The sequence below is a fragment of the Camarhynchus parvulus genome, chromosome 14 (genome assembly GCF_901933205.1).
Source record: "Camarhynchus parvulus chromosome 14, STF_HiC, whole genome shotgun sequence".
In the NCBI taxonomy this organism is placed as follows: Eukaryota; Metazoa; Chordata; class Aves; order Passeriformes; family Thraupidae; genus Camarhynchus; species Camarhynchus parvulus.
The window spans coordinates 12410418-12437214 of NC_044584.1; the positions used below are offsets into that span (position 1 = coordinate 12410418).

At 39.8% G+C, this 26797-nt stretch overlaps 1 protein-coding gene across 4 annotated transcripts; it reads left to right on the top strand.

The window, feature by feature from the left end:
- Window positions 1-625: 625 nt before the first annotated feature.
- On the top strand, window positions 626-25589 carry MARF1 (meiosis regulator and mRNA stability factor 1). Of its 4 annotated transcripts, none has more exons than XM_030958101.1 (27): window positions 626-684; window positions 1855-2059; window positions 3536-4207; window positions 5168-5342; window positions 6669-6895; window positions 7709-7826; window positions 8528-8700; window positions 9498-9932; window positions 10455-10624; window positions 10730-10891; window positions 11124-11313; window positions 12021-12199; window positions 13149-13229; window positions 13899-14135; window positions 14867-14986; window positions 15309-15484; window positions 15720-15940; window positions 16590-16732; window positions 17959-18092; window positions 18602-18804; window positions 19276-19503; window positions 20705-20935; window positions 21047-21259; window positions 21983-22043; window positions 22140-22280; window positions 22843-23013; window positions 23148-23380. In XM_030958101.1, the coding sequence occupies exons 2-27, from the start codon at window positions 1913-1915 to the stop codon at window positions 23378-23380; spliced, it is 5241 nt and encodes a 1746-aa protein (XP_030813961.1). In that variant the 5' UTR covers window positions 626-684; window positions 1855-1912. The 4 variants fall into 4 exon arrangements, with proteins under 4 accessions (XP_030813961.1, XP_030813962.1, XP_030813964.1 ...); XM_030958102.1 differs by having other exon boundaries at window positions 664-684; window positions 1852-2059; window positions 23148-25589; XM_030958104.1 differs by having other exon boundaries at window positions 664-684; window positions 1852-2059; window positions 3536-3682; window positions 23148-25589.
- The last annotated feature ends 1208 nt before the right edge of the window (window positions 25590-26797 follow it).

Below are 26797 nucleotides of genomic sequence, written 5' to 3' on the forward strand. Positions count from 1 at the left end.
GAAGGTTGTTTCTTTTTTTTCAAGCTGTGTACGTCTGACTTGGGGAATAGCTAATGATGCCCAAGGCACCCAGAGAAAGCACAGAGGGGTCAGACATGTCTGTTAAAATAAGCAAACAGCAGATTTCTGGAATATCTCCAGAGAGGGAGACTCCCCAGCCTCTCTGGACAATCTGTCCCAGGGCTCGGTCACTCTCAGGGAAGAAGTTCTTCCTCGTGCTCAGGTGGAACTTCCCAGGAATCAGTTCCTGCCCGTTCCTCCTGTGCCATTGCTGGGCCAGGGAGCAGAGCCCGGTCCCTTCACACATTCACATTGAAAAGTTGTCACAGCTTCAACGCTGGGTTACGGTGGAGTCTGTGTGTGATTTACCCGGCTTTGTGCGTTTTACCCGGGCTTGTGTGCATTTTATCCGCGTTTCTGTGTGTTTTACCCGGCTTTGTGTGTGTTTTACCCGAGTTTCAGCGCGTATTTCACCCCCCTCGCAGCGCTCCGGACCCGCCTCACGGCCGCTGCTTTAAAGGAGGCGGGCGCGGGGCGTTACGACGGCCGGCTTTGCGGCAGCGCGCTGCTTTGCGGCGCGCGGCAGCGCCTGACGGCAGAAGGAGCGGAGCGGGAGGAGGGAGGACAACAAAGGGCCGGGGCGGCCGCGGCGGCGGCGGGCGCGGGGCGGCGGGGCCGGCGCAGGTGAGGCGGCCCGGGGGGGCACGGCCGAGCCTCCGGCAGCGCGGGGCTGCTGCGGCAGCCAAGGGCCGGCCCCGCGCGGCACGGCCCGTCCTGCGCCCGGAGCTGCGGCCGCCTCGGCCCGGGACGGCCGGAGCCCCGCAGCGCTCCGGGGCCGGGGAGCGGCCTGGGGAGGGGAGGGTCGGGCTGGAAGCGGCCCGGGAGCCTCGGGACAGGGAGGGCAAAGCGCGGGCGTGTGTGGATAATGTCACCCTTACTGTTTTCAGTTCTCGTGTTAATTCCGAATAAACCTCTGCTATCAAACACATGCGAAAGTAACGTACTCTAGAGTTGTAAAACTTGATGAACTTGATGTTGTAGGCAGCGTAAATTTTGGGTAGCTAGAATTCGCGTGAATAAAGATTTCTGCTTAAAAGAAAAAGTACAACTTCCGAGGTTAAAAACAATGCAGAGGTAAATGTAGTGCCATGTAATGTGTTCTGTGGTTATTGTGTTTAACATTAAATAGAAAAGAACCCGAAGGAGTGGAGTCTAATGAATGCAGCATGGAGTTGGAGAGTAAAATGCTTCATTTGTAACCATTGTTTTTCTGGTACTGAGCTTTAGGTTGCTTTCTGGTTCTGTAAAGCTAAATTGATGTGCAGTAGGGCAGCTTGAGGATTAGGAGAAGTGCTTGTAAGTTATTTTAATAATTTGAAGTTCTGTTTAAATGCTAAATACTGTGTGCTTAATACAGGTGTGTTGTTTATAGTTTTTCTTAACCAATGGAAAAACAGTGAATATGCAGTTCAGTTGTTTCAGCCGAGTTCAGTTGCACCTGTTGTGTATTTACAGTTGAGCCGTTCTTGCCCCCTGGATCTGCCTTCTAGAAGAGTGCACTGAAAGTTTGAGGGTGCTCTTTCATGTCAGCAGCTGTGTGACTCTAGTTAATGCCATTAGTAGGACTTCAAGGTGTTTCTCCTCAGACTGGTTCTTCTGTGCTGTGGGTCATGAGGAGCATTCCTGTGTTAAAAAGGGCGGTTAAGGCCTTGGCCATAGGCATGATTAAATTTAACATAATTGATGCAATTTCACTGACAGAGCAGTAGTGGAATTCTTAAGACCACCCTGATTTTTCTCTGTCTTGCTTTAAAGGTTATTTAAAGCATGCTTTTTGTTTTTTCCTCTTAGCAGGTGGGAAGAATGAAAGGAAGGGGGGATGAAAGGATGTTGAACCTTTTTGTTTGGCTGTATGATGGAAGGAAACAGGACGGAGAACCTCTGCAATAGATCCCTGGGATGGCTTCAGAGACAAGAGAATGATGCTAAGCCATGGCTCTGGAAGCTTTCTGATTGCTTTTCTGCTGCTGAGAAGGCTTTGCCTTGTAGTGCAAAAACGGTAATTTCTGCCTGCCCTGAGGGGTGCGGGGGCTCCCAGTGCAGAGGGGCTGGGGGCTGACTCCAGTGGTGTTACTGACTAAAGGGGTGGGGAGGGAAGGAGGAGGAGGAGGAGGCAGCAGCTGCCAAGGTGAGTACAAAACCTGCCTGGGGGTTTGGGGCCTTGGGTTATGTTCATAGCTCTCACAGCAGTGGTGGTGAGAAGGGACAAGCTGCTTTGCTTGTCAGGCCTTCCTCTCCACAGCTGTTTGGGGTCATGCAGCTGCCTGCCCAAAAGGTGGGTGAGGAGCTTCTGGGGAGCTCTGCCAAGTTATTGCTGAAGAGTGGAGTGGGGAGGTCATGCTTCCAATTCATCTGTTTAGTTTGGAGGCAAATTTAGCTCTCTAAATTATTGTTATTATTATGTAGTAGCTACAGCAATTGTGCATACTATTCTTCACAAGGTCCTACTTTTCCCTTGTTTCCATTTTTTTAAATGTTCATTTAATGTACATAATTCTATGCATTTAAGGTGCAAAGGGCTGTGGATTAGAAGGAGTACAACACAATTAGGTGCTTGAGCAAGTGAGCTCCAACTGTTAAGGAAAACTCTTCAGACACATTTAATCTGCCTAAGTAAAGACATAAGAGAAATGGATGAGCATTTGCTGTTTTCATGTATTGAGGGTTAGGAAGGAAGCTGCCATAAAATCTGGAGTTTAGGATATAAATCAGTTCCAGACAGATTTTTGGCTGAGTTTATCTTCATGAGATGTAGCATCAAGTAGAGAGGAATGAGTAATTAATTATTCATTCATGTATAGTAGGAAATGCATTAAATTCAATTTGAAAAATAAAAGTTGTTCAGAAGTTTTGTTGCAGTGTTCTGTCCAGATTACCTCTGCTGACCTTGACTATTCTGTGCTGCTTTTAACCTTGCTTGGTTTTCACTGCTGGCATTTTAAAAAACTTTCTCTTTTTTGTCCGTGCCTTTGTGTTTACATCTTGATATCTTAAATCAGAGTAGACAAAAACCACTTAGTTGTTGTGAGACTGTAGCCTTCTTTGCCCTCTGCTATATTACCTGCTTGATGTAATATCTAATTTTTTTAAGTAGTATTCTTTTAATACATTATTTTCACAATTTAAATAAAATTCTTACATCTTTATTCAAACTAAAATATGATGATTTACAGATCTGCAGCTTGTGAAGTGGTTCTCTTAGCCTTAGCCTAACAGTTTTCTGCTTTTCTGATTCTGTTTTGTGGACTCCTTGCTGTTTGGTTTATAGCTCTCTGGGTTTGTTGCTTCCAAAGTCCACTGATACCAGTATTCTAGGGCTGGCACATGCAACTGGCATGGTTCTCTTTAATATTTTACATGTTCAGTCAGTAAGATAATAATAGTCATAAAGATAGCACTTTAAAAATACCTGCTTCTTACCTTATAAAATTGTTTTATTCATGTACCTGAATGTAACTGAGCTTTCATTTTCCAGAAAGATTACATGGAGAACAAGAAAGCTGCTGTAGAATTGAAGGATGCTCCATCTCCTCATGCCGGCTCTAAATTGTTTCCAGCAGTGCCGCTTCCCGACGTTCATCCTCTTCAGCAACAGCAACTTCAGCTTTCCCCTGGCCCCAAAGTAAGCTGCTGTGCTCATGGCTCTGACTCTTCTTGCACTCCACAAATGCATTGTGGTGGTGGTGGAGGTGGGAACCTGATTCACCCTGGCACAATATTAGACTCAAAAAGCACTGGGACGATAACTTGTCAAGTAGGGTCGGGATTTGCTTATCAGTCTGCATCTTCACTGAAGAACCCTCCAGCTAGAAGCAATTTGGCAGGAATTTCCAGTGAGTTCTCTGGTATGTGTGTAGAAAACAGTGTATCTTCCTGTCAGCATCTGGCCTGTTGTGGAAAACTCCATTTCCAGCCGTGTCACGGTAACGTGCACAAGCTGCATCAGTTCCCAGCCCTGCCGAGCTGCCCATCCTCCTCTGGCTATTTCCCCTGTCCCGAGTTCACCGCGGGGGCTGCGGGGCACTTGGACGAGCACGGGTCACAGCCGGAGCTGCCGCCACGCGTGTGCGCCAACCCTCTGCACCTAAACGTGGTGCCCCCCGTGTGTCTGAAGGGCTCTCACTACTGCACTGACTGCTTGAGCAAGGTTTGTACACCCCACCTTTCTCCTTCCTTACTCTGCTGCGTGGTTCGTGTCGAAATTGTGTAGCTTGAGGAAAACATCAGCTCCTGTGGGTGCAGCTTGCATCCCCCTGGTTGGTGATGCACAGTCCAAATGCGCAGACAGCCTTTTGGAGCTGGGCTCTTTCCTGAGGTAACAGTGTGATGGGAAGACAAAAGAAATATCACAATGTTCTTGTAATGTACTTGAGTGGAGTTTTAACTTCTTTCAAATCCAGTCATCTCTTCTTTACAGCTCTAATTAAGCTGTTCCATGGTAGGGACTCTGGGAAAAGGCTAACAGCAGTTAAGATGTACCCTTGGGCAGCTAATCAATAAAGAGCCATTTGTAAGTGAGGCAATACATCTTACACTACAAGGATATTCTAGTCTTAGTTCAGTCTTCCCAAATTTGTAATTTATACTTTAGTAACAATTCAGTAAAATTCAGAACTTGTTAGAACTGTGCTTGACTATTACTAGGAATTTAGTGAAATAATGTACTCAACTTTGCAATTTCTGTTACTTAGATTTCTAAGTTTAAGTTTCCAATATAAAAGTGAGTTATCTTTAGTTCATTTTAATGGACTAAATGGTCAATTCAATGTATTTGGAATTATCACACCTTCTACTCTCCATGTGCAGGTTTTGTATACTAGGTCTCTGGTTTTTGTTGTTTTTTATTTAAAGGCTGCATATTAGTACTACTTAAAAGGTGGCATGTCTTGATATGTTGAGTTTAGTAGAATCTTTCCTTGCATTTGGAAATCTAAAGCTGAATATGCTGGGATAGATGCTTCCTTCTTGCCATCATACTGTTGTTAATTAGCATTGTAAAGGACATCTGAACTGGCATTTGTTTGTAACAAAGTGTTTGTAGCATGGAATAGCATGTGTTAATATTGTGTACTAAATGAACATGTATTTTGAAAAATTGTCCCAACAGCCAACCAGAAACAGCCTAGTTGATGCTGCTAAAATCTGGCCAAATATTCCTCCTCCAAGTGCACAGACTGCACCTGTTCCTATCCCAATCTGTAATGGCTGTGGAACCAAAGGAACAGGAAATGAGAAGAGTTTGATACTGGCAAGCAGCCTTGGCAAATCACCACAGAAATATGGTAAACCACATTTGTTTGAAGCTTCCATTTAGTGGATGTTCTCCTTTTAGATGCTGTTACACAGCAAGAGTTCTCTTAAATTGCACCATTATCTGGAAACATCTATAAAGCCTTAGAAGACTAAAAGTAAAAAAATACCTTGTTTCTGTTTTGAAAATTCATTACTTGGTTTTACATGTTTTGACTACTTAGCCAATTTACTGTATTGTTTACATAGAGTTTTGATTTTACTATTATTGTTCTTACTGTTTTAAGAACTAGAAAAAGAAATTCTGCAGACTTGGAAGCTATTTTGTTTTAGTGATGTGTAAAGAAATTAAATTCAGCCATAATTGTAAAGCATTTTCTTAGTCTAGTGTCTGTTGTCACTCCATATGCAGTAAAGGTGGAACATATATAATTCTCAAGTGCTTGTAAGAGGAAAATACTGTGAAATAATTGCTTGGTCTTTCTGCAGTGTTAGTGCTGCTTCAACTACAAAATTATGTCTAGTAAAGTCACAGAATAGTAAGAAATTGAGAGTTCTACTGTGACTTTAAAACTGCATCCATTTTAAGGTGAGACAGATAAATCAAGTGTCTTTTACCAAATGCCATTCCAGTGAATCTTTTGGGTAGCCAACCAACATACTCACAAACAAATATGATTGTCGGTTGTGCCTTATTTTAAATTCTCAGCTAGCATTAATTTGTAGGTTGTTTTTGAACTGTGAGGATTCTGTGTTGCTCCTCATGTTTCTTATCAAGTTGTTTTGTGGGGATGGAATGGTTATATAATGTTAGTTCAAATTTAAATATATTTTCAGAGTGCTGAAACACCAGCTTAGCCTGCAATAGCAAAAATTCTATAGCTCACTCTCCTGAGCCGTAGGATACTTTGTTAGTTCTATATTGCCTTGATTTTCCTCTAATCACCATCATGGTACTGGTCATCTCATCCACTTTTGTTTAGATTTCTTATCTAATCCACCATGTAAATTTGAACAGCTTCCATGTTTTGCTTCTGTTACTGATACAGCACCAAGTGTTACACAACTTCAGACACTTGTTTTGTGGCATTTGGTAATTTTTTAAAAATACATTACTTGATTGTTTGAGAGCTTAAAAGTAAGGTCAGAGTTGTCTTGCATCTTTATCCTAATCTGACAGTGACTAAGTTTTTGTTTAAGATTGATGGTTTGTTGGATTCCTTAAGAAGGTAAAACTGAACTTGCCTTCCTGGGAACGTTGTTCAGAAGACTTCCCACGTGCGAAGATCATACTATGCTAAGTTTAATGTTTTCAGTATTTGGAGATAAAAGTGAGCTGTGTTCTTACATCTGCACAGGGTCCCCAGAAGTTGCAGTAACGGGCCAAGTTCTGGAAAATTTGCCCCCCATTGGAGTCTTCTGGGATATTGAGAACTGCTCAGTTCCCAGTGGCCGTTCAGCTGTGGCAGTTGTGCAGAGGATTCGGGAGAAGTTTTTTAAAGGTCACAGAGAGGCAGAATTCATCTGTGTGTGTGACATCAGTAAAGAAAATAAAGAAGTTATTGAGGAACTAAACAACTGCCAGGTATCCAACCAGCAACAGCTTGGTGTTCTTGCTTGAGAGTTTGTGTGCTTTGAGTGTGCCAAGGTTGATTCACATTCATTAAAGCTTTATTTGCTTCTGTGGGTTTAGTGCATCTTCAGTTTATGGATGGGTTCTCTAATACTGATTTATTTTTGCTGCTGTGATAGTTTTTAAAAGTGAATCTGCATTCTGTTATCTGTCAGTAACTGGTTTAGCTTTAGTTTTAGTTTTCACAAGAGTGTGTTTATCTCATCCAGTAAAATGTGGTGGTGGAGTTTTTCCTATACTTCAAATCTGTGATCAAATGATTAACCTAAAAGAACTATGATTCTTTGAAATTAACTTTTTTACTTTGTTGATGAATACTGTGCTGATTGGTAAGGACACCTGTAGGTTAGTGCTATTGTTTGGAGTACCTTTAACACTACATATATTTTCCATTGATACCTTCTGTTTCTTGGTATTTTTTCATAACTTTTTGTGCTGATTTCTACGCCAGAAATTTCCACTCTCCAAATTACAGATATGTTAACAGGTTGACAGTTTTTTGGAATGTTTTTGAGGTGTATGAGTTGTGATCCTTAATACAGAACAGCAGAAGTCACCCCAAAGACATTGCTGAACAACTAGGGTTGAAGTTTAGTGCTCACATCCCTATGTATTCTATTCTGTGCTTGTATACATTAATTTACCTAAATTAAAAGTGCATGCAGGAGCTTGTATTTTAAATTTTTAAATTTTTTTAAATTCCATTCAAGTAAGCACAATTCACATTGAAGCTTTTCTTCAGAGTGTATTTATGTATTCCCACAGGTGACTGTTGCACACATCAATGCTACAGCCAAGAATGCTGCTGATGACAAACTCAGACAGAGTCTGAGGAGATTTGCTGATACACACACTGCACCTGCCACTGTGGTTCTTGTGTCAAGTAAGTGTTTGTGGTACTCAGCTACAGTGCTGGCTTCAGGTCCTCTCTTCCATAGTATTTTTACATATGGCACTGTTTTGATTTCCAAGGGTGGTGTTTCAGCTTTAACTGAACTGTTGAAGAATTCTTAATGTCAGTGGCAGCAAAGGAAAAGCAGGGACAGTAAGATGAGAACTTGGCTCAGTTCAGTCTCTGTTATGATTTGCTGCCTTTTTGAGTGTCAGTAGGTGTGTGTGTGACTACTGTCTAAAGTTAGCTTCAGCAAGAAGCTCATAAATTAAAACTCATGGAATTGTATATATGGTCTGAGCAAAATGTATGTTTTTATTTCTCATAGCAGCATGTTCTATATTATACAGTTAAATCTGCAATCCACTCAGCTATTGAATTGCTGTGTGTTGGCCTTGGGTTTCTCCTTAAAGCTAAACAAATGTTTGCTATAGAAATACCCAGTACCAATCCAGTGCCCTGCTGATGAATTGCTACAAGCTGCTGTTCAAAGGAAGCCCTTGTCTTGAGACTGAATGTGAACTGCTGATTTAAATAATGGCTGAGAAGCCTTCTAGCTGTTGGTGCTTTTTCATTGGAAATTTCCAATGAGAAATAGAACCTGTTGAGTGAGATTTATGGGTTTTTTCCTTCAATTATATGTTTTAGATTTTTCAAGTGTTTCCTTGCCTGTTTCATTTTTCCCCCTCCAGCGGATGTGAACTTTGCTTTGGAACTGAGTGACCTGAGACATCGCCATGGTTTCCGAATCATTTTGGTACATAAAAACCAAGCTTCAGAAGCACTCTTACATCATGCCCATGAACTTATTTGTTTTGAAGAATTTATTTCAGACTTGCCACCAAGGTTACCACTGAAAATGCCGGTAAAGATTTTAATTCTTGATGCAGCAGACATTTCCAAGTGTGTCAAATTACAGTTTTTGTTGTAATTTAGGAGGAGAGCAGGCTGAAATTACATGTGTGTTAATTATGATGGGTAATCTCTCCTGTGTATTTGGCCACTGTCTGTATGTCACTTACTGTGAATGTGAATGTTTGCTTTCTGCTTTCAGGCAGGAAGAGTGAAATACTAAATGTGAAAGTAGCTAACTAAAAAGTGAAATAGTAAAGGCATATTTTTACTAACACCTGTTTTACCAGATAGTGTATCTTACATGCTTTCTTTCCCTTGCAGAAAGTTTGGGTAAGAACTTAGTTGTGCATTAAGACATCTTAGTGATGCATTCCTAAGTTTTGAGTGATTGTGCCTTTTCTTAGATTTTTGCCTTCCTTGGTGATTCCCTCTGGATATATTGTGGGGTCTTTGTACAGCACTCATGACTTTTTCTTTCTTGAAACAACTTCCTGACCTATGCTTTCACATGCATGTATAGAATATGTAGGTTATTGGATAGTTAACAATGGTGCTTTCTCATCAAGAGTATTGATAGGGACTCTGTAGTCTATTCTGACTTCAAATTATATTGGAGATGGAATTTTGAGGATCTGTCCTGGTATGAGAGTTTTTCAAACAAATTGAGTGCTGCAAAAGGAATGACTTGGTGATGGGATGGGGGTGGTGATAGGAGGGCACGGTCACCAGAACCAGTGTTAGAACCAGTGCTTTTGAATCAGAGGGTGTTCTGACATAATCAAATTAAAACCTTCTCCCTTTTAACAGGCCTGTCATACACTGTTATATGTCTATAATCTGCCAACAAACAGAGACAGCAAAAGTGTCAGCAATCGCCTGCGGCGTCTGTCAGACAACTGTGGGGGGAAGGTGCTGAGCATCTCTGGCAGCAGCGCAATTCTCCGCTTCCTGAACCAGGAGAGTGCGGAACGGGCGCGGAAGCGAATGGAAAATGAGGATGTTTTTGGAAACAGGATTGTAGTGTCTTTCACTCCCAAAAACAAAGAACTCAATGAAACAAAAAGCTCCAGCTTTGTGGGAACTGACAAGGTCAAGTCTCCCAAAAAAATTAACAAGAACATGAAGCTGTGCCTCCTCAACAAAGATTCTAATGATCAGTGTGCTGGTACCAAAGGCTCTGCTGGGAGGGGATTCCAGATTCATGGATCTGTCATCAAACCCACAAATGTCAAAAGTTTACAGGTATTGTTGTTCTGCCTTGTTCCCTATTCTTGCTTTTCCTTGTGTTCTGAGGATTGCTTCTGTTACTGCTTTAACTTGTCAGTCCTAATAAATGAATAACTGTAGTGTGTGGTGGCATTCCTGAATGAGAGCTGTGTTCATCTGCTTGGGAAGCAGGCAGTCAATGTGAGGGTGGTTGTTCCCTCTCCCTGCCACGTTTTTGTCAGTTTGGAAATACTGCTGGTACTTGCTCTCAAATTCTAGCCACTTTTGACTTCTGCACTGGTGATGGGTAGCATCTAGAGTGATCCATTTTGCTTGTTTTAAGGAGAGGGTTAAGACCTATAGTGTAACATATATTTCAACTAATTAGCACACTACTGTCTTCTGCCACAGAAAATAAAAAATTCCTTGTTATGAAATACCAATGAAAACACTATTAAAGAAAAAATGGTCAGCCATCTAGCCTTCCATCAGAAAGAAGGCCTCTGGTAAGGGATGAGTGGTGCTTTGATGCTGACCTTTTTTATCTGTTTCACATAGGAGCTGTGCCGCCTCGAATCAAAGAACGTCAGTAGAAATACTGAAAACCAGCAAGAACGCTTAAGAGAACAAATTCCTTCTCCTCAGAGTAACTCTAATGCAGCAATTTCCGTGTCTCTGGCAACCAAAAAAATGGGAGCAGGAGAATCATCCTCCAAAAATAGTCAGAAGTATGTTTAAGAATAAAAAAAGATGTAGATGTTAGTTACATTTTTTTTAATGTAAATTCTGCAATATGATGTTTTCTTCTTTTTCTTACATATATTTGTAAATAGAAAAGAGACCTCTGCTTCCAGGAGCATTACCAATTCTCCTATAGATAAAAAAGATAAAGATGAAACTGTATTTCAGGTCAGCTATCCCTCTGCTTTCAGTAAGTTGACGGCTTCAAGACAACTCAGTCCTTTACTCATGTCTCAGAGTTGCTGGTCATCTCGGTAAGTGTCTGTCTGTCTTGGGAGGGGAAGTGAGACTTCATTAGTATATACATTGATTATTTACAGCTCATTTGCTTGTGCTGGAATTTGTTTTGCCTGCACACGTGTACTGGGAAAATCCCTCTTAGATCAAGTGCATATATACAGCCCTTGTGCCTATTATCTGATTTTGAGATGTATATATCAGAATTGTGCAGTTCCTTCAGCTCATAAAAATCTTTATTTTACCCAGGAGTATGTCTCCCAACCTTTCAAATAGATCATCTCCACTCACATTCAATGTAGTGAATCATACCAGTGGTACAGACTGCCCTGATCCCTTTGCAAATGGTGCAGACATTCAGATCAGCAACATAGATTACAGATTGTCCAGAAAAGAGTTGCAGCAAAATTTACAAGAAATCTTCTCAAGACATGGCAAGGTAAAGGCTCAAATTCTTTTATTAAATCTGTGTTTATGTAGTTCCTGTTTATGTATTTAGGGGTGTGGTTTTAGGTTCAGGTGAGCAGAAAGAGAAAGGTTTTGGACAGAACTTTTAAACCTTGTTAAAAGGATGGATTGTGTTTTTTGGTTTTTTTTTCATTAAAAAGACCAGATAACCACTTGTACAAGGTTTTTGATTTGTGTGTGGTCTTCATAGATCTAGTATTCTAAAATTTGTTATGTAAAATTCTTACTAAGTGGCTCATTAGTATGTAGGGATGAGACTTAAGCTTTAACAGGATAACCTTTTTAAGCTGTAGACCTGAATTCCTAATGTCAGCTTAAAAATCACAGTAAAAACTGTTGTGAGTCAGAAGCGATCAAAAGCAGGGGAAGTGTGAATTGGTAAAAAGCAATTATGGAAGGTGAGGTCAGTGGTCCTATTTCTGTCTGATCTGTGGATGGCATTTTTCTGGCATAATCTTTACATAGAAAGATGATGCTTGTGTTAATGAAACACCGTGGGCTTGCCTTAGTCCGGGATCACTGTGCTGGGCTCTTGTTGGCATTGCCCTGATGGCTGTGGCTCATCACACTCCCTTCCCTTTTGTTGTTGGCTCTTGGCCAAAGCAAGACTGCTCTGGTGGTGACTTGCCTTGGGTTAATGTTTTGGTGTAAATGTATGAGGTGTTTTCTTCCTCTCAGGTAAAAAGTGTGGAGCTCAGTCCCCACACAGACTACCAGCTGAAGGCTATGGTTCAGATGGAGAATCTGCAAGAAGCCATCAGTGCTGTCAACAGTCTGCACAGATACAAAATTGGCAGCAAGAGGATCCAGGTCTCATTAGCAACAGGAGCTGCTAGTAAATCACTCTCTCTGCTTAGGTAATAAGCACTTTGGCATCTTCTTAATTGTCCTAGCATGTATTAGTAGCTGAGAGATAATTTAAAATACTGCTTAAAGGGATAATAGGGAAGTAAAGTAAAATCTGTTGTGTGATCTGATAAATGTGTTAAATACAACTGGGCTGGTTTTTAGTTTAGCATTTCTACACCGCTTATATTCCAAGTTCCATCTGAAGACTCTAGATCTCTGTTTAAGAGGATTTAATAGCTGTGCTGCTATTCTTGCATAATACTGATATACCTTTAATTTAATTTGTACAGCTGAGTTAAGATTACACTGAGCAGAAATAAAGATTACACTGGACATCTTTATTTCTTCTTTCTTCCAAGAAAGTGTGTATGAATTTAGTTTTTGAGGGTGGGTACACTATTGGAAACACCAACAGCATTCCATTTGCTATCTGGAACATGATACAATTAGAGTGCTGATGCTAGTGAGAATACAAGTATTTATTTTTTTTTTCTTACTGACAGAAAGCATTAGGAAAGAAGTTGTCATCATTGATTCCCAGAATGAAACTACTCTACGCTTATGTACTACTTGCCATTGTATAATTTACAGCTTTATTTCATTCTTGCCTGTTCAGAGTTTGTAATGTAATGCCCAGGCTGTAACTGCTAATGCTGCAGCTTTGTTGCATTCTGTAGATGCTCAGATTTTAGCACCACCTATGAAAGCTGCAGCTCCTTCAGAGACATGACCTGATGAATTAGCAGAAGTGTTGCTACTTGTGCTCCCTAATCTAAAATGACAATTTTTGTAGTGCTGGAATGGAAGGGAACACACTTTGTTTTATGTATAGTTCATGTATATGTATAGTTTTATGTATAGTTCATAAACTGCTTCTGTAAATATCTTGCTAATTCAGCCTGGAGTCTAATAACAGCAGATTAATTTTATGCTAATGCTGCAAAACTTCTCTTACAGCTCAGAAGCAATGTCCATTCTGCAGGATGCACCTGCTTGTTGCCTGCCTGTGTTCAAATTCATAGAAATCTATGAAAAAAAGTAAGTTCCTGGTGGTTTCGTCCTCTGTGCTTCTAAAAAAAGAATCTGATCATGTATGATTGTTTGCGGTGACTTAGAGTAGCAGAGTGGAGAATTACGAATTTGTATTCTTCGGTGTTGCAGCATATTTTGTAGTCAGAGGCAATTATGGCAAAACTGTGTTGTCATCGTATTGCAGGGGTTCCATACTGTTGTCTCCTTATCACAAAAGTTCCATATCTTCTTGGTGTTGCTCATGGGCAGCTCCTCTGAGCACTGACTCTTTCTTCTTCTCAAAGCAGCCAACTGACTCCAGTTCCCTTCTCAGGCAGCCACCCCACTCTCTTCTAGCACTCTTCTTCTCATTGCTTACAGCTGTGGCCTGTTAAAGTAAGGCCTGCTCCTAATCTTTGATAATTGGCCCAGCTGCAACTCCTTAGGGGTGAGATTACTTTCTACACTATCTTTATTTTGTTATATTCTATCCCCCTACAAAACTGGCCTTTTTAAGGGGGTTCTACTTTCAGTATTTTACTCAATTCTTCTGCACTGATTGAATAGGTTAGTTACCTTAACATTTTGCATTTAATAGTTTCTAGCATATTCCTGTTTATTAATCAAAAAAGGCAGATGACAGCATTGCCTTAGCTGCCTTTTTAAAGTGCCTTTATTTCACTGTCTCCCTCTCAGGTTTGGCCGTAAGCTGATTGTGTCAGACCTGTACAGACTGACGGACACCGTGGCTGTCCGTGACCAGGGCAGTGGCAGACTCGTGTGCCTCCTGCCCAGCAGCCAGGCCAGGCAGAGCCCCTTGGGATCCTCCCAGTCACATGATGGCTCCTCAGCAAACTGTAGCCCAATAATATTTGAAGAGTTGGAATATCACGAGCCTGTTTGTAAGCAGCATTGCCTGAATAAAGACTTTATGTAAGCTGTGTATAAAATATTATAAATATTTCAAATATTTGAACAGCATTTATAGTGAGCAGTATATTAAAGTCGAGGTGTGTGTTCTCATAATGTGTTCTAATCACTCCTCATATGTTTACAAGTATAAGGCAGAAAGTAGTGAGATGGGCCTGGGGATGTTCTAGGCAGTTCTCGTGGGTTGGTGTGTCCAGGTAAGATGATTGTGTTCTAGCACAGCTGCCAGGATTGAGCACATCTTTAATGGAAGCTGGAAGGTTCCCTGCATTCCTCTGGTTTTATGTTATACATACTAGAGACTTCTGTTACCTGAATTTCATTATGTAATTGTTGCTGATTTTGTCCTCCAGCTATATTTAGTAAGTGATTCATAGGAAGTTGCAGGTTTCTTGAAGCCATGTATTAAGTTTTTTGTTTAATTCAACAGCTGCCAGGCTGTGCTAGTAGAGCAGTTATTAGGTGATTATTGTTAATTGCCTGGTATGTGCTGCTAAAATATAATTTAAAAGTTTTGTTAGGTAATAAAAATATGGTCTTCCAAATGTTACTTCTGGAAATTTGCTGTAGCTGTATTCTTTTTGGGCAAAAATTATGAAAGTTGGTTGTACTGTACTACAAGTGCTATTGTCACTAGTAGCAGTATATTATGTGCATGTAGTATAATGTTTAATGTGTGTGTGAGCACAGATACTGTGTTAAAGCATAAAAACCTGAACCTTTTATTTTTGCAGTGAACATGAATTTGATCCAGATTCTTATAGAATTCCTTTTGTGGTTTTGTCTCTGAAGACATTTGCTCCCCAAGTTCACAGTCTTCTACAGACACATGAGGGTACTGTGCCTTTACTAAGGTAAAGTATTTTAATTTCTGTTTTTAGTAAGGTCTGATAGGTTGAAGACTTAAAACTTTTTGGGAAGTACCTGGTGTATATAAACTCAGTTCTTATATAAAATATCATTTAGAGCAAATGAATACACTATGAAGTGATCACTTTTAAAAATCTTGTTTAGCAAAAACAGCACACTTATTTAAAATACGTATTTTATGAAGATTTCTGTAATGTGTCAGTAAGTTTTGAAATCTTACTCATGAAATGTCTCAGAATACTGGTTTTAGGACAATATTATAGTGATATTTTAGTGCATAATGGAAGCTTTTTTTTTCCTCCATAGTTTTCCTGATTGTTACATGTCAGAGTTCAATGATCTTGAAATGGTGCCAGAAGGCCAAGGTGGTGTTCCCTTAGAACACCTGATTACCTGTGTTCCTGGAGTTAACATTGCCACTGCCCAAAATGGCATTAAAGTTATCAAATGGATACATAACAAACCACCACCTCCTACTGCAGGTAAATATTTCTGCTTAAAACTTTTTCTCTTAACTGATTTTTTATGCTAAAAAATTAAGCTAATAAGTTCTGCTAATAAAATAAACATGTATAATCGTTAAAACTTTTTATGAGGAGAAACTTTCAGCTTGAATGTTCATACTTTCCTCCTATGCTGTAGCTTCAATCCATAAGTAAAGTGTTTAGTGGAAGAGTACTTGTGGAAGGTACAATAATATGACTTTTTTGTTTGTAGATCCTTGGCTCCTGCGTTCCAAGAGCCCTGTAGGTAATCCCCAGCTCATTCAGTTCAGTCGAGAAGTGATAGATCTGCTCAAAAGCCAACCATCCTGTGTCATGCCTGTCAGCAAATTCATCCCAACCTACCATCACCACTTTGCCAAGCAATGCAGAGTGTCTGACTATGGCTATTCCAAATTAATGGAGCTGCTGGAAGCAGTGCCTCATGTGCTGCAGGTGGGTGATGTGCTACTGGCCCCTCTGGCCTGGGGAATTGTGGCTGCAGCCATCTCAATTCCTGCTTGCTGTTGTAGAATAGGTGCTGGGCAATACCTAGTGCCCCTTGAAAGAGCTGGGTGACTCAACCTTGGTGGGTGTATTCTTTCTTGAGATGCTGTTTCCGTGCCCACTCTTTCAAAACAACTCCTGGGGAAACCTCAGGAATAAAGTTTGAAGCTGCTTTTAACCTATGGCTGGTGCTTGGGTAGAAGTTTCTAATTGTGCTGTGTGCAGTATAAGAACACTGCAAATGCTGAGTTCTCATGAACTGAGATGTTTTGCTTGTGGCTTGAAGGGATTTCTGTGAGAAATAAGTCATGTAACCTTATTACAAAACCCCTGTGGTCACATTCACCTACAACTTTGAACAGCAGTTGGTTGTAGGATTTTTAAATAACCAATACAAATGTGCAGAAGTTGCAGTAGCATTCATGGATAAAGTACTGAATTTCTCAAGGGCACAAAAAGTGAGGGGCCTCATGAAGCTGCCCTTCCAGATGCTGTCTCTATTACATTCTTTTTCTAGCCTACCTATACTAATACTGGCTTTTAAATATCTTCTACTGAGGATGCTGGATGTGAGTGACCAAATCTGGTTTTCTTTCAGATTCTGGGCATGGGTTCCAAACGCTTGTTAACGCTGACACACAGAGCTCAGGTGAAGCGCTTCACTCAAGATCTACTGAAGCTGCTCAAGTCCCAGGCCAGCAAGCAAGTTATTGTGAGGGAATTCTTGCAGGCTTATCACTGGTAAGTTACCCTAATGAAACTGTGCAGGGCCTGTCTGTTAATGGTGATTTTAATACCTAGTGCAAGAGGAATCAGCACATAAAATCTCAAAATAAAACTGTGGTGGCTACATTGTGTTTTCATTGCAATGTGGAAGTTCACACTTCCAATGAAAACAAAAATTAAAAGCTCTCTGCCATATTTTATTCCTTCCTTTAGTACTTTAGGTTCATTTAACTTCATTGGGGTTGGAAATGGGTTTTTGTATTTCATTAGTTTTCTTTGAAGCCATGACTGCAGTGTTGGATTTAAGCAAGTAGGTCATGGCACATTAACACGGACAGTAAAGGGAAAGGTTAGCTTAGGCTTTCTTCAGAAGGAAATATAAAATGAATAGATTAACGGCCAAGAGTTACTTTTACTACTTTAACTGGATCTAGCAGTGGCAAAAATTAGGAGTAATACCTATCTGCAACCTTCTGTGCTAGCATCCTAAAAAGTAGGGTTTTATTTGGGTTTTTTAAACAACCAAGATTAATGCTTTCTATAATAGGAAGATAGAAAGTAATAGTTATGTGCTTTAAACAAACCATGGCGTCTTGGAGCTACCTGTGAATCTACCTTCACATGTGTGCTGTAAATCATGTGCCATGGAAATTTTGCCATTTCCACTCTTGGCAAAAATACGTTATTGATTGTTTATAAATCTATTTAATGTAGAGTCTCCACTGGCCACTTGTTGAATAAGAGTGTTTGTGAAGTGTTCTGGCTCCTGAGAGGTTTTGGTTGGAAAAGTGGGAAGAGTAAAACACGTTTTAATACATTACACAAAAGCTTAATATGATGTTTTCCAGAAGATGGTCTCTGCCTTCTCTTGAGACCTATTCTTGTTTAAAAGAGCATGTGGCTGTAACTATTAAGCAAATACAGAGAATACTCTGTAGAAGTGTAGCCAGCTGGAGCTGTATACGCAGCACAATTGCATGTTTCCTAAAGCACTTAACACCACTGGTTGATATGTACAGCTCTTTGTTACACTGATTGTTCACATGACAGTAAATCTTACTTCTCTGGCTAGAATGGATTTCTAGTTTCCCTTTATTTCCCAGGATGGTATTGCCAATATGGAAATTGTCCTTACGTTTTCTAGGATTTGAGGCTTACTTTCTCAGCTTACCAAAAAATGAATTTTTTGCCTCCACAGCATGCATTAATTTATATTACACACAATTTTTTGAAACTTTCAGGTGTTTCTCTAAGGATTGGGATGTTACTGAGTATGGAGTGTGTGAACTGGCTGATATTATATCAGAAATTCCAGATACAACCATCTGTTTGTCACAGCAGGACAATGAAATGGTGATTTGTATTCCTAAAAGAGGTATGTCCATGAAAGTTTCTTGTGCTGTATCTAAATAGATTGTTCTTTGACTGTTCTAAAGCTCTAGTAACTCAAACGTGTAGGAGTGACTTGGATATTTTTATAATTGTGTTTCTACCTTTATAACTAAGTTGCTAAGTTCTGAGCAAATCAAGAATGTCATTCTCTGAACACTTAAAATAGAGCAGGAAAATAGGTGGCAGAAAACATAAAATAATATTACTACTTCTGCAGGTAGTTGTGCTTTCTGTGGAATGATTAGACAGTGTATTGTTTTCATACAGGAAAAAACACCAACATATTTGGCCATTTAAAAACCTTCTAAAGGTCTGATAACCTGATTACTTTGGACTTTCAAACATGTAAGGCTAGTAAAGGTCTCAGTGGTAGAAGAGTGACTTGGCATAACACATGATCATGCTGAAAACCAGGCACTGTTTACTTATTGTATTCTGTTGCATTTCATAAGCATGTTAGGATGTAGCTCTTGCTTTCCTTTTTAATTTCAGAGCGTACCCAGGAGGAAATTGAAAGAACCAAGCAGTTTTCCAAGGAGGTGGTGGATCTGCTGCGGCACCAGCCCCATTTCCGAATGCCCTTCAATAAATTTATTCCATGTTACCACCACCACTTTGGGCGCCAGTGCAAACTCGCTTACTATGGGTTTACAAAACTACTTGAACTCTTTGAAGCCATACCAGATGTCTTACTTGTAAGTTCCAAATCATAAGCTGGACTAAAGCATTTTTCTTGAATGTGTACAATTGTTTTAGCAGGGGTTATATTTCTCAAACTTTAGTGTGAGCTGTAAACTCTGAACCTGTAATGTTTAGACAGCTGTATTTAAGAAAATTTTAATGCTATTTTGGTAAAATGGTCCATGGTTTTGAGCACATTCAGGAGGCTATTTGTTAACAATTCAAACAAAATTTGGTGTCTCAAAATCGGAGTTAAGTTTTATTATAATTGTGTTCAATTAACTTTAAAAAAGTTAATAATTTTGCTGCTTGTTTTATTATGTTTCAGACACTACACAGTTTTGCTTGCTGTACAAACAGCTTTTGAGGTGGCTGAGTCCTGGTGCACAGCAAATCCTGCAGGCCCTGGGTTTGAGCTGCAGCTTACACTGTGTTCATCCAGACTGCATCAACCGCCTCAGCCAAGTGTCTCTTGTGTTCTGTAGGTGCTGGAGTGTGGGGAGGAGAAGATCCTGGCGTTGACAGAGGTGGAGCAGGTGAAGGCAGTGGCTGCCCAGCTGGTGAAGCTGCTGCGGGCCCAGAAGGACAATGCCCTGCTGCTGGCTGAGCTGCTGCCCGAGTACAGCCGCACCTTCGGCTACGCCCTGCGCCTGCACGACTTCGACGTCAGCTCCGTGCCAGCCCTCATGCAGAAACTCTGCCACGTTGTGAAGGTACCCCCTTGGCCCTGGCTGCTATCCCTCTGCAACCTGGGGGGGTTGTGTTGTCACTGTCATATTTTCTGAGAAATTCCTTTGCCAGGATTTCTTTTCCTGGGAAGATGAGAAGTCTCAGAGAAAAAAAACAATATTATCTCATTTGCTGCTCCTGTGTTTGCTGCTTTGGAATGTGATCTGGAGATTTTTGCCAACTGGTCATTGTTTGATTGGTTTCGTGTGAATTGTTTTTACTTAATGACCAATCACCATCAGCTGTGTTGGACTCTGAGGAGTCAGTCACAAGTTTTTCATTATCATTCTTGTTAAGTCTTCTGTCTGTATCCTTTCTGTATTCTTTAGTATAGTTTTAATATAGTATTCTTAAATATAATATAATATCATAAAATAATAAATTAGCCTTCTAAGAACATTGAGTCAGATTCACTCATCTCTCATCTTGTCCTGGGGACCCCTACAAATGCCACAGTTGTGTTAAGGAGTTCTCTGTCTCACAGGATGTGGCTCAGTACCTGTAATGAAATGTTACTGGAGTACAGCCTTAAGTCAGGAAGGGGAAATTACAAGAGGGTTTTAAATGTAGTTTCTATATTCTTATGATGTTCTCCTTGCTCCTTTGTAGCCTTGCAGCATGCTCTGAGAATACTCATGTTTATTTAACAAATAATTGAAAGATTCTATTCTAGTACTTATTTTAACAGTACAAATTGTTTTTCCCTCCACCTGACTTCTACCTGTGAAAAAGTTTTCTGATAACTGTAATAGTTTTCAGTCTTCTAATGCTTTCAATTCCTTTACTTTTTTTGCTGTGGTTTGAGACTTTGAACATAAATACATAGGTGGTCTTCTGTGCCAGTGGAAAAGAGAGGTTGCAGTTACGTGGATGTGGGCACACTGGTTAAGTTGCTTCAGTTTTGTTGACTTAGCAGCTGGTGTTAGGCTGGAGCTCAGTCAGGACCACCTAGCTTGTAACAAAGAGTAAAATCATACCTGCCAGTGGACAGGAACTGCTGCACAGCTGTACAGGCGTTTTATATTTAAAGTAAATATTTACATGTTTACATGGTGCTTGATTTTGTGTGTCTTTTGCTAGGGGAATATCAAGTACAGCTATGCTCAAATAAACCCCAGCTATACATCTTATTTTTAATTCAGTCTCTTCTGTATCCCTAACTTCTTTCCCAATTAATTTTTCCAGGTGGTTGACACAGAATCTGGCAAGCAAATTCAGCTGATAAATAGAAAATCTCTGCGGACGCTGACTGCCCAGCTGCTGGTCTTGCTGATGTCCTGGGATGGAACATCCTTGCTCTCAGTTGAGCAGCTAAAGCAACATTATGAAACAGTCCACAGTACTTCACTTAATCCATGTGAATATGGATTTATGACCTTAACTGAACTCCTCAAGAGTCTGCCTTACTTGGTTGAGGTGTGTAAGCTCTTGCCTTTCTGATATGTTTGAAAAGCCATTGTGCCTAGGGGCTCTGGAAGTGCGTGCTCTAATTCTTTCTCCTTTTTTTTTTCTTTCATTTTCTGCTAGGTTTTTACCAATGGTGCAGCAGAAGAATATGTCAAGCTTACAAATCTGTATGTTTTTGCAAAGAATGTGAGGTCCTTACTTCACACCTACCATTATCAGCAAATTTTTCTTCACGAGTTCCCAGTAGCATACAGCAAGTACACAGGAGAAGTGCTGCAGCCTAAAGCATATGGATGCAATAATTTAGAAGAGCTCTTGGGAGCAATTCCACAGGTGTGAAGAACTCAGTTTTGCACAATTACATTGAGATTTCTGTATGGATTAAAAGTAGTTACACAACCACAGTTTCTGTTAGTTGGGGTGCCATAGTGGAATAATTACCTTCTTCAGAGAAGCTTATCCCACTTGTATTTTTAACACACTTCTGAGAAATCAGGAAAAGAAAATCAACCAGCACAAGTGTTTTGGTGAAATTTTGCTTAAGAAGTGTTCCTAGTAAGGCTGTAAACATCCCTAGCGTCTCTGAGTAAGAGAATTGATTTTCTGTCTGTGTGAGTGAATGGTTGTACAGTACTGAACCTTCATTTTGATCAGAGTGCATTATTGGGTTTGGGAGTGAATTCTGGGACCTTGTCACAAGTGCCATGTTCTGTCATACACATTCTAAGAGCTCTGGGATAATTCTGTGACATAGTTTGTGGCTAGAGTATTTCCTTTAAGTAGGCCAATCTTTCTGAAGAGTGACAAAAAGGAATTTTTCAGCTCCATGTTTAAACATTTAGTTTCATTCATGTTTATTTACCATACTTTCTGGCACTACAGTTTGCCTTTGGTATCAATTACTTTGAGCCTTTACTTGAGTAGTGTAGTACAAATTAGCAGTGTGCTTTAGGTTACTGTTGGAAATCATGTCAGTGCAAAGCTGGATGAAGGGCAGTGAGCAAAGGCTTTGAGCTTAGTGTGTGCTGATGTTCAACTCTGCTTCCTTCTTAACAGGTGGTCTGGATTAAAGGACATGGCCATAAGAGAATTGTAGTCCTGAAGAATGATATGAAAAGTAAGCCATTTCCATTTTGAGTAGTATCTTAGTCTTCTTTTATAGTTTTTAAGAGGTAGCTTGAGTTAACTAACCAAATGAACTTGCCTTTTTTAGCTCGTTTTAGCTCACATAGTTTTCCCCCTGCTGATCATGTAGATGATCATGGAAATCAACTTGCTGACAATAATGGACATATTATGGAGACCCAAGGATCCACTTCCTCGATGGAGCTAAATCTAGGAGGGCCTAACAATGGTAATGCAAAGTTGGTTTATGTAAGGAATTTATTGTCTTAGGGGAAATAAGCAGAATAATTGAAGCAGCATGGGGAAAGGTGAGTTAGTAAATCTGCACTTGTGTAAATATGCATTTTGGCTTGAAAGCTTGTTTAACTTCTCTGAGTTTGTGGTTAGGCTTGTGTTCTGAGCTACTAGTCTATAAATGTGTGTGTGGATAGATAGATAGATATAGATATATAGGGAGAGAGCTTCTGGGTAGTGCTTCCCAGGGAAGCAGTGTTGGTGAATTTGGTGGAAATTTAAGTCTATGGACATGAAGCTAATGGCGGGGGGTCAGCAGCAGCTTCTGCTAGCAGTGTTTCATGTATTCTGATGAGAATTTACTTAGATGCTCTTGATGCAGCAAATGAATCTGAGATTAATTAGCATTAATTAAATTAGGTTGGGGTTAGTATTTCATATAGAGCATAGTTCTGAAATCCTCAGATATGCATTTGGAGACTTTACATTTACCTGTGATAGCAGTGACACCTTCACAGCTTACAGATGCTCTGAAAGATGTTCCCTTATTTCTGTAGTTTCTAATCAAACAGAGCAGGAACTTCTTTGCCTCACAAACACATCTCCTGTTGATCTCCTGTGTGAGCCAGTCCCTTCCTGCCTGCCATCCCCCCAGCTGAGACCTGACCCCGTGGTTCTTGAGTCTGCAGATCTCATTCAGTTTGAGGAACGCCCTGCACCCCTCCCAGGTAAGAGTTTGCCTCCCTTTGCTGTTACAAATCAGGCTGATGAATTCTCTTTGAGTATTTTATTGCCTAACAGCAGAGAAATTGTATTTAAAAAAAAACAGCATCAGTAAATTGATTTGTCTTATTTATTTTAGAGATAATGATTTTAACAGAAGAAGAAAAGCAGACAATTGTTACCACAGCTCAAGAAAAACTGATCTCTGGTTCTGTGGTGTCTGACACCACAGAGAATGCTTCAGTGCCTCCCTGTCAGTCCTCTGAAACCCAAGTAAACAAAGAAGCAACGGACAGCCCAGCCAAAAAGCAACACAAAAACAAGGTCAAATTGGCAGCGAACTTCTCACTTGCACCTGTAACCAAGCTTTAACTCTTTCTTTTTAGTGTGAAGGACAAATACCTATGGACTGTGCACAAAGTAAAGCTGTTTGCTAGCCCATGTGTATTTTAATGGAAAACCTAGAGGAATTAATTTGTATTTAATGTATTCTGTGAAAAATTTGTTCCTTTTACACTGAACACAGATGTTAGCAGAGCAGATTTTTTTCTATTATTTTGAAAAAAAATCTGGCATTTGTTAAATTATTCTTAAATTTTACAGTTTTTCATAAACGTGTTCAGTAAAAGCAAAATATTAATTCAACAAACACGGAACAGATTTTATTTTCTTTAAGCCTTGTTGGTGATGTAATCATACATGTAGCATATTGTATTCTATAGGCTGTTGCTTACTGGTATTGTTTCAGACAGTATTACTGAAATGCATGATTTGTCTTTCAAAAGCCTGTTGAGAAATTTTAATTTGCTGACCTGGGATGACAAGACTGAGGGGAGCTGATTGTCCTCCAGAGGGGAAACTTGTTCTCTGACCTTTCAGGTGACTTGTAGCTGCATTGGAAATGGTGTCCAGAGATGTCTGTAGGAGGCTGTGGGTCTTGTGTAAAACTTGTTTTAAATGTGTTTTTGCTGTAGCTTTCAGTTCCATTTAGGAGCTTTCTAGGACACTGATGCTTTACCCTTCCCTCATATTTCGTTTGTCTGGCATGGGTTAGGTTAAGGGAAAGACTGTCTTGATGTCATGAGTGTAAGATACAGACACACACATTTTCATTGTGTCTAGAAATGAAGTTAGGAAGATTCTGAAATATGCATCTAATGCATAAATTACAGATAATGGAGCAGGTCTTATTAAAATGGCTGGTGATGGAAGGCACTGATGCTATTTCCACCTGTAAGGAAAGTTCTAGCTACATGTGGAAATGCTAAGGTTGTTCTGCTTAACCTTGTTTTCTCTTTTTAAGCATGTTCAGTAAATGGGAAGCTCCTTTGATGTGCTGTCTTTTAGTTGTGTCTGTTTTTAGTCTAAGACTTACTCCTAGTGTTGGCAGCTTTTTGAATTCGTGGTATCTTGTGTTGGCTTTTGCAAGGGCCAGCTTTGGGAGAGAGGCTGAGTCAGTGGATGACCTTAACTCTAGTGAGCAGAACTGTCCAGTGTGTGAGACTTTCTACCCATTCTGGGTAACCATGGCATTTACAATGGGTTGTATTTGCCAGGCAGCAAATAAATGCTTGTAGTATTGAAAGAACCTATACTAGAAGTTTTCCACTGGCCAACTGAGTATTTTTTTTTAGATGGATTCTATTGTAATATGCAAGAGATGGAACACAGGCTCTAATTTTTCAGCCAGCAGCAGGAAATGCCACTGTACAATGGCTATGGACAGAATTTTACTAGTCAGATTTTGTTATAAAATCTTTTATATTTAGGCAAGTATTACCAGTAGTGAGTTTATAGCCATTGTGAGTGCAAAGAAACACTGGGAAGTTTTTCTGAGCATTATGGCACAGTATTTTGAGTCCACAGTAAACCTCTACAGACATACTGCTATAGAAGAAATTTAGAAGTAAGTTTTCTTGGAATGTTTTTAGTGAGTTAAATGCAAGAAAATCTGCTTTCACCTTAACTTTGACAAGGTTGACAGTGGTCAGTCTAGATCTTTGTTTCAGGAGAGCATGCATTGGAGAAGAGACCTGCTTGGAATGGTATTTTCATGAGATGCAGCTACAAGTCATTTGGAGCACTAAAGAAAACCAGGTTTTTGCTTCAGAGGAAAATATGGTGTTTATCTAAGTAATGTGGTGGTTATACCACATGGAGGTCAGCATATCTTATCTGGATTCATGTGTGATTCTGCTGAAATTGCTGTTTGAAAGTAATAGAATAATACTTTTGAGAAGTTGTGTTCATAGTGTAACAAAATAGCTAATTGAATTGCAATATATTTTTTTATCCAAAGGGTTAAATGAATGATGTGACTTACAGATTTAAAAGCATTGCAACCATGAAATTCTTTAATTTAGCAAATAAATGTACTACTTCAGATTCATGTTTGTTTAAAAGAAAAAATGTCACTGAAGCCCTCAATTTATGCACTATTTTTTCCTTGGAATGGGAGAGAGAAGAAAGACTTCTTTTCTTAGCTGTCTACTTTGTTTGGACACTTTTTCTTTTGTGGCTCAAGTGCTGTTTTGTGTGTTGGGACCAAACAGTTGTCAATAAAATTTTCAAGCAAGCATAACTCTTGTCCTTGTCTCAAGACCTGTGGGGGGGGAAAAAAACCAGACAAAAAACAAACCAACCTTAGAATACTTAACTTGCTGTGTCACGTTAAATTTAATTATTGAGACAGAACAGAGAGCTGGGGTTTAGTGAAGACTAAAGAAACACCATAAATTGTGGAGGTTGAGGCTTTTCTCAGATTTTGCAATTGAGCTGTTTGCAGATGCAGTCAGTGTCTCTTACTGCTCTCCATACAAGGTCATTTGTAGGGTTTACTTTGAAAAGGAGCTGTGCTATTTATCATGCTAAAGAGAAAAAATGGAGAAAAGGGTGTAAATCCAGCAGGTGGATGTCAGGTGCTCCTCCTCAGTGTGTCTCCCTTTGAGATGTTAAAATTGTTGCAAATAAGGTCATGTGAACATTAATAAAGTTAATGAGTCTGTTTTGAGTTATAGTGGCTTTTTCCAGCTTGAAGATGGTAATTGTTCAGGAACTACAGATATGGAAAATTTCTTTCACTGGAGTGTTTTGAAATTTAGAATCTTAACAAAAATTCAACTCAACTGAACTGTTTTGTCATCTCACAGCTTCATGGACAAAAGTAAAGACCTGGATGAGCTGTTCCTGACTTTCTCTTTTTTGGGGGTTTTTGGTTCTTGTCTTGTGACATATTCTCGCTCAACAGAACTGTTAAGTGGAGTCTGCTGGAATAAATGTCAGGCCTGTTGCAGATAAGCAATCACTTGACCTTACAGAGTACTTGTTCACTAAATAATTTTAAAGTAACTATCTAAAAGACTTACTGGGAAATTCTTCATAAACAATGTAATAAATATGCCTCTTGGAAATGAATACTCCAGTCTGAAAGGAGGAACAGGTGGTTTATAAAACCCTCCTACAGCAGCACCACAAACCCTATAATCACCACTCTGTAATTCATTTTTCTGTAGTTGTGAATGTTTTTAAGTAAATGAATTAGTAAAATCCCTCATAGCACCTGGTATGTGATTACCTTCAAAAGATGAGTTTGATTTTAAATGCTCCTTTGGTTCTGTGCTGCAAACATTCCCACTTCTTTTATTCTCATTTTATGTTAAGCCATCTGTTTTAAGTTAGTAAAAAAGTGGTGATGGAAATAGCTTTCATTTTTTTTCTAAAATTAATATGGCTTATTTTGTTTGCCATAATGTAACAGGACAGACTAGTTGCATGGTGAGCTATGGTTTA

What these genes read in the sequence shown, in the direction of transcription:
- MARF1 (XM_030958101.1), top strand. Translation starts at nt 1,913, where the DNA reads ATGATGGAAGGAAACAGGACGGAGAACCTCTGCAATAGATCCCTGGGA. An exon ending in TCTTCTCAAGACATGGCAAG is followed by an intron (nt 11,314 to 12,020) that starts GTAAAGGCTCAA and finishes TCTTCCTCTCAG; the next exon opens with GTAAAAAGTGTGGAGCTCAG. An exon ending in CAGTGCCTCATGTGCTGCAG is followed by an intron (nt 15,941 to 16,589) that starts GTGGGTGATGTG and finishes GTTTTCTTTCAG; the next exon opens with ATTCTGGGCATGGGTTCCAA.